Here is an 11,183-nt window from a genome sequence, read left to right on the forward strand (position 1 = left end):
CGGGGTTTTTTGCATAAAAAAACGTCATTTTTCGACCCCCATTTGACCCCCCGGGGCAATATCAAAATTCCAAAACCTTACTGCACATCTACATGACACCACCAACCATCTCCCAAAAGATGATTAGCCTACTGTGTAAAATGTAAGAGGAGTTCAGGGAAGACGGGGCTTTTTGCATAAAAAACGTCATTTTTCGACCCCCATTTGACCCCCCGGGGCAATATCAAAATTCCGAAACCTTACTGCACATCTACATGACACCACCAACCATCTCCCAAAAGATGATTAGCCTACTGTGTAAAATGTAAGAGGAGTTCAGGGAAGACGGGGCTTTTTGCATAAAAAACGTCATTTTTCGACCCCCATTTGACCCCCAAGGCAAAATCAAACCTCCGAAACCTTACTGCACATCTACATGACACCACCAACCATCTCCCAAAAGATGATTAGCCTACTTTTTAAAATGTAAGAGGAGTTTAGGGAAGAAAAGTGTGACATACGGACGGACGGACGGACATGAGTAACAACAATATACCCGAACTTTCTTTAGAAAGTGCGGGTATAATGATTAAACATGATGGCAAACTTCACTAAGCCATTATTATTAAAATTATGCACAATAATATAAATGTATAAAACACAAGAGAATGAATAAAGAAAATGTATGAAGATCCTCCACTACTACCTGAGCAGACTTCCATTAGATGCATGTATCTTGCTGCCATTTTTCGCATATTGGTGAATTTTGTTTTAAGATAGTTCAATTAATAATCATTCAAAATGATTTTTTTTAAAAATAAATCAGATCTTCAGAGATAGTCAGAGGTTTAAAAAGTGCATTAGGATTTTTTTCCCTTTCATTCATGTAAAACTATCATTACTTGATATATATTTTCCATATATTAAAGATACTAGTATTTAAAGGGTAATCATGAAGAAATATTTACATTATTTCAGTTTTATTTGTTTTCTAACTTCGGATTGGTTAAAATCCAAAAGAAACAAATAGCCATATTCCTTTGTTTGGTATAAGATAATTCACTCACTTGCTTTTTTTAAATGATTAAATAAATATTCATTCAAAATGTAATTTGTTAAATAAATCAGATCTCTAGAGACAGTCAGAGGTTTAAAAAGTGCATTAGGATTTTTTTCCCCTTTCATTCATGTAAAACTATCATTAGTTGATATACATTTTCCATATATTAAAGATACTAGTACACTGTAGTTAAAGGGTGATCATGAATAAATATTAACATTATGTCAGTTTTATTTGTTTTCTAACTTCTGATTAGTTAAAATTCAAAAGAAACAAGTATCCATATTCCTTGGTTTGGTATAAGATAACTCACTCACTCACTCATTCGGTCATCCTTAGTCGACCAAAGACATGACCACGCCAGTTCTTCCTATCGGCCATAAGGGAAGCTAGTTCATTTGCATCCCTTGTCTTCGTGTCACGCTTTAGTGTGTCCAAAAACGTGGCCTTGGGTCTACCTCTTCCACGGTGATATGGCTTCACAGTACCAATGATTGGGCGCAGAGCTCTGGATGACGGAAGCAATGCCCAGCTAGCTGTAAGCTACTGGAGGCTATTTAATCACTGACCTTTGGGAGGTTATCGTATAGGATCTCGTTGGGAATGTGGTTTGACAAGTCAATGTCTAGAACCTTACGAAGCATGCGTGTGTACGTTCCGTCTAGCGACTTCTCCTGGGCTACTGTCAGCGTCCATCTCTCACAGCCATATAGTAGAATTGACTCGATTGTGGCTAAAAAGAAACGCAACTTGAGATCAGTACGCATTGTTCAGCGCCATATTCTGGACATCTTGTTCAGAGCCTGCCAGGCTAGTGCTCTTCGAACAGCTATGTCCTTTTCTGAACTTTCTACCTAGGAACCAAGATATTTACAAACTTCCACCCATTCGATTTCAGTGCCATCTAAGGTTTTGAGTGGTGTAGGGATGTCAGTATTTAAAGGGAGGCCTTTTGTCTTCTTGACATTCATACATAGCCCAACTCTCCTCTAGATAATAGTTCCTGTGCTTGGACGATTTCATCTGATAATAAGGAAATGTCGTTAGCAAAATCAAGATCTGTAAGAACTTGTTTTGGGTGGTATAAGATAACACTTCCCGTAAATACAAACTGAATCATCTTTATCTATTTAATCTTCTCATTGCCAGTTCACATAATTCTTGAACATTTCCAGATTTAATATCTACATACCTGATTTCAAACAATAAATCGAACTAATCATACTTTAAAAATTAACATGGATTCTATGCTATCTATATCTTTTTATAGATCCTCTCAATTTCCATCATTTTTTTTACAGCTGTAAAGTGAACTGGATTTTTGAAACTATTAATAATCTTCACCAAGACGTGTTTAATGACTCTAAAATTAAAGTATAGGGAATGACTTCAATGCTTTGCCAAATTATTATAGTACATCATGGTTTAGTTGCGTTAAAGCTGTTTGATTATCCGTTTTGCAGATAATAAAGAGTATATAATGATCCAAACTAGGTTACTAGTATACCATAATAATTTTGCAAAAGAACATTTGTTCTTAAAGCAATCAAAAAAGTTTGCAAATCAAAAGAATTTTGAGAATGTTCAGTATGTTCACGCATTATTCACCTTAAAAATATCTAGCATTCAACAATGATAAATTGGGCAAAACAAATGCCTTTCTGATAAAATTAAGCAAAACAGTTTTTGTTCCAATTAAAAATATTACCATTAGCAACAAACAATGGTTACATGTATTTTATTAATATCAGACACAATATATACATGTGCCACTAAGCTTTTAATTAAAGATACCATCAACTGTTTAAATAATGTCACTTTCGAAGTAGGATGGAGGTCTTAAAGGGGAATAAAGTTTTTCAACAGGAATATTATTGATTAAATATGTCAGCAGGGGCACTGCAACTCAATAACTAACCCTGCAGAGTTACAAAAATGATGATAAACGACTGCAATGCATATCAGAGAATATTTGTGCAAAACAACAAAAGAATAGTTGGCAAAAAAAATAAAGTGAACTTTAATTCCAAATTTTTTTTTCATAAGGAAAAAAACAATAAGCGACATTGTTTGGAATACTGAAAAATATAAATATGACATCTATTGATGTAATAATATAATATCATATTTTTTTTATATGCATTGTTGTTGTTTATGCATTAAGGAAATTCGACTTACACCATGCTTCATTTTAATTTAAGAATAATATATAGAACAATATTGAAACTAAAAAAAAAACCATGAACCAACACAAGAAAGGAGCAAAGCAAACACGGACTTCCAAAATATCAAAGTTAGGATCAGGTTACATAACCTGAAGGTACCATATTGCTCTCATGAAATAACGCAATCTATTTTTTGTTTGTTTGTTTGTTTGTTTTTTGTATTAAAGTGTCTCCTTACAAAACACTGCAAAGTAAAACAAATAAAAGGGCGAGCCAGGCTGTTTGTGCTGTACTTCGACACTGCCCGTTATCTGGTGATATCGAGTGACCTGCAGGACTTGGAGTAAGACTCGGGTACAACACAGGACCTTGGTATTTATTTCTTCTATGGCAATCAATCAAACTAAAAGATTTACTGAAGCAGAGTTGGACTTCCCACAACCACAAGGGCTAAAAACAAAGAAAATAACATGATTAAACCTAAAAAAAATAAATATTATTATCATTCATTTTAAATATTGATTGCGTTTACCTCTAATATGCGCAAAAGAAATGCAGAAACAGGTTTTTAGGAACAAAAAAATAAAACTTTATTCTTGTAATTAAGAGGTAGATTGAATCCTCGAGTTGATATATATATATTAGGGATGTCAAATCGGTCAATTAGAACTTGACCAAGTTCTAATGTTCAGAGCCGATTTATGATTTCTTTATACTTTTCGATCCTAGATTTTATAGTATCACGGGACTGTATTTTGTAGTTTGGTGCAACGATGGACATCAGTTATTTAAATCCTTTGCCTTCAACTATTTGTACATGTATTGGCATGTAATCAAACAACCATATCAACAGTCGCGCGTGTATATCATCTGTCCCTTTTCCCGAGAATTTACGGCTTCTCGAAGAATTAATTGACAAAATTATCTAACTTATATGAATCATAACAGACCTTAAACGATGTTCAGTGATAACAAATAATTAAGGTCAGAAGACACGTTCCTCAAATAAACGTCCTGTTTCTCTTGGTATTATATCATAAATCATTTATATTTGTCACTCTCTTCTGATTTCTACATTGTTTTCAAAATGTTTTTTTAGATATAAGTAAACCAAAAATTATGATATAGGCTATTCAAGAGATTACCCATAAGGGTTATATAAGAAATATGACCCCGTGGTTCTTGTCCAAATGCCTGGTAAGATACCCTAATTTTTTGTGAGGAAACTTATTAAAGCACCTCTACTTCATTGACAAATTCTTAGGAAAAATTATATATTTTTGAGGAACATGTCGTCTGACCTTAAAGAAAATAAAAAAAATAAGGGTAGGTAACAGGTGCTTGGTCACGATAATTGCTGTATAAACACTGTCACGGGCGATAACGAGTAGGAAACACTACCTGTATGTACAAGTGCAATGAGTATTTTACGTTTTAAAACATATTGTTTAATGCATTAAAAAATAAGCTTAGAAATATTCAAAAATATTTACATTCGCTGTGTTTTTCTAGTAAGCTTACTGTGAAATTGATTTGGAAAACATTATCGTGTATACTCACGCGTAGAAATAAACACGGAGAAACGTGCGTTAACGTGACGTCACAATGAGACTGCAGCGACGTTAGTAAAATGCAATAATATAGGACAGCGAAAAATTCAAATATTGAGTATATTTTAGTTGCCTCCAAACAGGTAAAATGTAAATATAAGGATTTTTTTTCAGTTTAGTGTGAATTATTGGTGTGTGAATCACACAGATTTGCACATAGGCATATTTTTCATGAAGCGCTAGCACGCTTCACGAAATATGCCTACGTGACAAGTCTGTGTGATTCACACACCAATAACTCACACAAAACTAAAAAAACATTCCTTAAATATACATCCGAGTAACCGAGTACCGATTTAAGTATTCGATACTTGGACGTTCGACCGAGTACCCATTTAACCGGGTACTCGTTGACATCCCTAATATATATATATATATATATAATATATATATATATATATATATATATATATATATATATATATATATATATATATATATATATATATATATATATATATATATATATATATATATATATATATATATATATATATATATATATATATATATATATATATATATATATATATATATATATATATATATATATATATATATATATATATATATATATATATATATATATATATATATATATATATATATATATATATATATATATATATATATATATATATATATATATATATATATATATATATATATATATATATATATATATATATATATATATATATATATATATATATATATATATATATATATATATATATATATATATATATATATATATATATATATATATATATATATATATATATATATATATATATATATATATATATATATATATATATATATATATATATATATATATATATATATATATATATATATATATATATATATATATATATATATATATATATATATATATATATATATATATATATATATATATATATATATATATATATATATATATATATATATATATATATATATATATATATATATATATATATATATATATATATATATATATATATATATATATATATATATATATATATATATATATATATATATATATATATATATATATATATATATATATATATATATATATATATATATATATAATTCTTTATCTATAAATTACCTTTCGTCCTACATTTTTAAGAAGGATATGAGGTCGATGCTTTGTTTCTATTCTGAAACTATCTTCTATTTCTGGAATCTGAGTAAAGAGCAAAAACACAAAATACGTTATCTAATTACTTTATTGAATTTTGTTTGACTCCTAAAATATATTCATTAAAGATTTCTCGACATCCAAAATCGATTGGTTATCTTTTGAATCACAATTAAAACCTACCTGGAAATTGTTTCCTTCCACAATTTGTCTCTTCTTCAAGATTCTGATATGAATTTTGAAAAAAAATAGAGCCATTTCTTTTTAAATAAACCGATGAAATTATTATAAAATAGGAATGCCTTCAGTTGAACTCACGTGGAAATATTAAAGCGAAGAGCCAATTCAGTGGCCTTGCTAAAATACTGCGCCACTGTCCTTGTGTCTTCTACATCAGCACACGTGCCATGTTTTTGCCATTGGTACGACCTATATAAGTTGTTTTTTTAAAGAATCGTTATTGGTAATCAAAGAGAATAGACGAAAGAGAAAGTAAGGAAAGAGAAAGAGAACAAAAAGAGATACAAAAGAAAGTGAAAGGCAGACTCGACAAATAGAGAGTTTACGAGAAAGAAAATAAAGGCGAGAGAGGAGAGAATTTCAAAGCAGACATGTAAAACACTTCGAAAATATCAATCAGGGATGAACATATATGAAGTGAATGATGAATATAACCTTTTGCAGAATATATTTTTTAAATGTCAAATATAAGGAGATTAAAAAACATTTTTTTTTTATTACGGACAGAGTAATTTATCTCCAACTTAAGTTTTCAAAGCTTTGACATTTACAGAAATATTTCATCCTATTGCATACAATTATTGAAATAAGATAAAGATAATTATAATTCTATAAAAAGAAACCATATAGGTTAAAAATGTCACTTATTTAGATCTTTTTTCAGATATAATTCAAGATTTGTTTCAAAAGTAAAATGCTAATTTCTTCCAGTTCACTTGCAGTAGGACGTTAAGAGGGCAATTTTTCTTCAATCACGAATACTAGCTCCTACAGGCATCAAGAGAGGATTCATGGAGTTTTAGAAAAGGATATCCGATCATCAGCGATATTCCCCTTACGAATTCCCATTAAGCTTTGTTGAAAATAAAGAGCAATTTAATAAACTAATAGAAATATTACCAAAATGTTGAACTGGTACTTTTCAGAAGGTCTGGCCATATCCTTTTCATTTCATTCATAGTTCTCTGCATGTCACAAATAGAAATAAAAATGCATACATATTCGTTCTTTATAAATGTTATCAAAGCAAATTGAAACATACGACAAAATATTTGATAAATTATGATATTGCATACTCGTTTCAAATTATATAACATTGTGAATCTTAAATATCCATAGCATATACAAAAGTTAACCTGCGGTATCCTGTCAGCGGTAAAGGGAGACTTGGAACAATCTTTTACAAAACTTCCATTTGAATTCGAAGGCCTGAAAAAGGGATAGAACTTAGTTATGAAAACAATATATATGAAGTATCCAATCATTTAAGTCCCAAAAAAGAGAAAAATTTTACGTTTGCCATGATCGTACATATGCGATATGAAAATCAAAGCTTTGGCCCATTCAAAGTTAAATGTTGGGTTTGATTTTTTTGCGGACAAACAGACAGCTAGACAGACGGTTGGACAAAGCTAAAACTATATGATCCCAAAGCATCCTTAATAACGGCATAAAAATGTTACCAAATAGAAAAGATTGGTCTTAATTGACGATGGTGTCTCATACAACCTATATAACGACTTACCAAAATCCATGAACGGTCCAGTGAGTAAGAAGAGGCTGTTTGCACTGTAAAAAAAAAAATTTGGAGAAGTCTCTTAAAAGCCCGTAGAAGCCTTGGTGAGCGTAGGGGGCAAGGTGGCTTACAACCCGTATGATCACTTTTTTCTGAGTATTTTTATTCAAATAAGTGTACATTGTCATTTGGATTATGTCCCCCTTTGTTCCTGCTGAATGTAAAAAGCATAAACATTTTTTTAAACTGCATTAACAGGTAAAAAGAAAAAGTCAATCCTCCCCAAGAGAAAGGATTTTTAATGCACCTTTTTTCTTTTCTTGTTCATCAGATTTTTTAAAGGTTGATCGCGACTTTTAAAACCTTTTCCAAGGACCTGGCCAATCTTAGAGCATAAGAAAAGATATAAAACGTGGAAAAGTATAAACTTAATTTTTTTTTATTTATACAATTTTTTTTAACATAAATTGAATAAAACATTGTATTAAAGTAAAGTTAATGATCATGGATTTCATCGTTTTGATTTTTTGTTTATTTTCACTTTAAGTTACCTTTTGATTTTTGCAAAATGTAACTGGCCATTGGAAAGATAAAACAAAGTGATCAAACTCCACCGCTGCTAAGTAAGATGTATAGCTGTAAATTACAAAAAAATCAATCAAATGAAATGAAAAGGAAAGATTGGTAGTGGGAGTTAGAATGAAAAAGATATGAGAGAATACATACTTAAGAACCAAATTTTTAAAAAGAAATTAGCTTTTAAATTAGTTTTTTTGTAAATAAAAAAAAGTAAAATTCATTGGCAGAAAATCTGATAAGTTAAAACATCCTCCATACTTACCAGCTAAATACCAGAATTCCAAATATCATATAAAGACAGGAAGAATCCATGCTTAGGTATATCTAGTAGATCATACGTGAACCTATAAAAATACAATTTAATCTTAAATACTAGAACTAGACAAATGCTCTGTGTTAAATATACATTGTACAACAAAATCAATGTTATCTTATGAGTTTGATAAAGCAGAAAGTTAACATACATTACCAATTTATGTTAAATGAAAAAGAAAAAAGTCCGATTCAAAAGTGAATGGAAAAGCATTTATTGTATGTTCATAATAACTTTCTCTATACAAAAATGTACATAGTTCGTCATCCATAAGTTATCCCAACTTTTCCAATAATGTAGATGTCCATGGTATTCCCAACATTCTAGAAAGCGATTCCTTGTATTCTAATTTAATTGTTAATTGAAAATTATCTTTAAATCTAGATTTTAAAAATAATATAGATTCAAAAGACACAAAGCCTCCTAGGTCAATTTCAATAGTCCTCGCAAACTGATATCAGATATTAAGACAGAGGCATGAGATTCCTATCATATCCGAACCCCGATGTTTCATTTGGCGAAATCATCCCCCTTAATTTTCAAATAATTAATTAAGACAGAGAAAATAATTCTAGTCCATTATGCAAATTATCACACGTTTCCAGATAGTGGTGATTCCATGGTTAATCAAACATGCCAAACAAACTGTATTGTGGTTTGTTCCTCAAACACTGACATGAATATGATTTTGCATTTGTGCATTCCCAATACATTTTCTATTTATCAATGAAAGTCTGCAATGTGACCTCTACTTAAAGACACACCTGTTTAACAAGCATCTGTTTTACCTATACAGTTGTCTTAACGAGCTTTTTATATAACACATCTTTAAATTACCAATATACTTTATATACTTTATACTTTATATATATATAACTTTTAAATACTTTTAACAGTCTCTCTCCGAATATTGCTTTTTACAATGAACTATTGAATTTAGGCGTCTAATAAAGCTTTATCTTTCAATCATATCTCAAAATCAGATTTGTTCCGAATTCAACATTGAAATAAATATATATTCCAAAAGATTGTGCATTTCCAAAAGAAAATCGTTTAAGCATTATGAGTATATTATGTATTGAAATGGCAATGAATATTTATTAATCAGAATGGAAAAAAGTTTATACAAAGATAACATACTTGACACATTAGAATCGATTACTTGGAATTTAACTTTCGTTTTGTTATGTTAAATACTGCAATGAAACATATATGAATATAATTAAAATCTTTGAATTTTAGAATTTTAAATTAAGTTATGTCAATGGATTGTGTTATTCCATTGGATTTATTTGTGTATAGTAACATATTCTAACGATGTAAAAAATGAACACTTAATATGTGTCAAAATGTAAACTATCAAAAACCATCAGTAAACCACCAGTGTCAATTTGATTTTCCATTTCTCTTCATAACCTATTCAAAACAATCTTAAAATTAGAATCTAAAACCATGCGTTCCCTAAAATGATGCATGAAAATGTTACTTACTAGTTCAGGTTCATGTTTCTAGAGAACAGAAAGCTTTATCGTCAGCTACCAGGAAGTCGTCGTTTGAATCTTATCTGATAACAAGGCTATTACCATGGTGTTTACCCTGACGTAGTGGATTTCAGAAAGAGAGAGAAACAGATCCATCATGATATTAATACATTACAATTAAATCATTGACTCTCCTTACAAGTAACGCTAACATTATATGTGTACAACTCCCTTGTAATCTTTTATCTTGCAAAATTTTCATTGATTTTTCAAATGCTTTGTTCATGTTGTTTGAATGTCAGTTTCTTTCTGATTAATAAAGTCAATAGTACGATAAAGATTTGAACCAAATACAAAACAGTGTGATATACGCCAAATGTTAAACAATTTTTTTCGTTTTGTCTTTAAAACACGTTTTATAAAACATATAACAACAGTGAAAGTAGTGGGAGAAATGTTTTATATCACAAAGAGAGAAACGAAAAAGCAGTTATCTGCTTTTAATATTAATGAATTCTTAAGACTGATATCATTTTAGTCTTTTTCTGCATAATTTTTAGGTCTTAATAATCAGAAACAATCTGACAATTTTTCACTAGCAATTCTAGTACCAAAAAATAGAAATAGAAATAGTAGAAAAAATAAAAAAAAAAGGACGTTATTGTATTTAAATAATTAAGATACACTCACGTATCAAAAGTGAACAAAGGGTACTATGAGCACTAAACTTTCCACATGAATTTAATATCCAGGTCTCCAATATGATTATTATAGCAAAGTCAATTTGTTTTCCTCTGCTAGCCCATGACTAAGTGTCAGGTCAACAAGTACAATAAAAGACACAAAAACGCATGTAATAAAGAATCTGTGAAAGTATTTTAAATTTCATCCCGTGGTTTACGTGATTAGAAATGGGTACACCAAATCGTAACGGACGAACGGACATTCCGATCACTAAATACTATCCAACTTTTCCAGGTGAGGATATATAAAGCAGAGAACCATTACAAAGACAACAAGAGAAATAGAAGACATTTGGAATTCCGTTAGGGGGACAAATGAGTAAATTTTGATCAAATTG

General features: G+C 29.8%; 1 protein-coding gene across 1 annotated transcript; it reads right to left on the reverse strand.

Annotated features, from left to right (window-relative positions):
• Positions 1-581: 581 nt before the first annotated feature.
• On the reverse strand, positions 582-10,215 carry LOC134266171 (ribonuclease T2-like). The gene is made up of 10 exons (XM_062748404.1): positions 10,112-10,215; positions 8,571-8,652; positions 8,281-8,365; positions 7,739-7,782; positions 7,350-7,422; positions 7,114-7,178; positions 6,292-6,402; positions 6,157-6,199; positions 5,941-6,018; positions 582-3,654 (listed from the first exon to the last, which is right to left on the reverse strand). Exons 2-10 carry the CDS (start codon positions 8,618-8,620, stop codon positions 3,439-3,441), a joined length of 765 nt encoding a protein of 254 aa, XP_062604388.1. The 5' UTR covers positions 8,621-8,652; positions 10,112-10,215; the 3' UTR covers positions 582-3,438.
• Between the last annotated feature and the right edge of the window lie 968 nt (positions 10,216-11,183).

The sequence above is a fragment of the Saccostrea cucullata genome, unplaced genomic scaffold, assembly GCF_032062105.1.
Source record: "Saccostrea cucullata isolate Sc308-1 unplaced genomic scaffold, CSIRO_AGI_Scuc_v1 ctg10762, whole genome shotgun sequence".
NCBI lineage: Eukaryota > Metazoa > Mollusca > Bivalvia > Ostreida > Ostreidae > Saccostrea > Saccostrea cuccullata.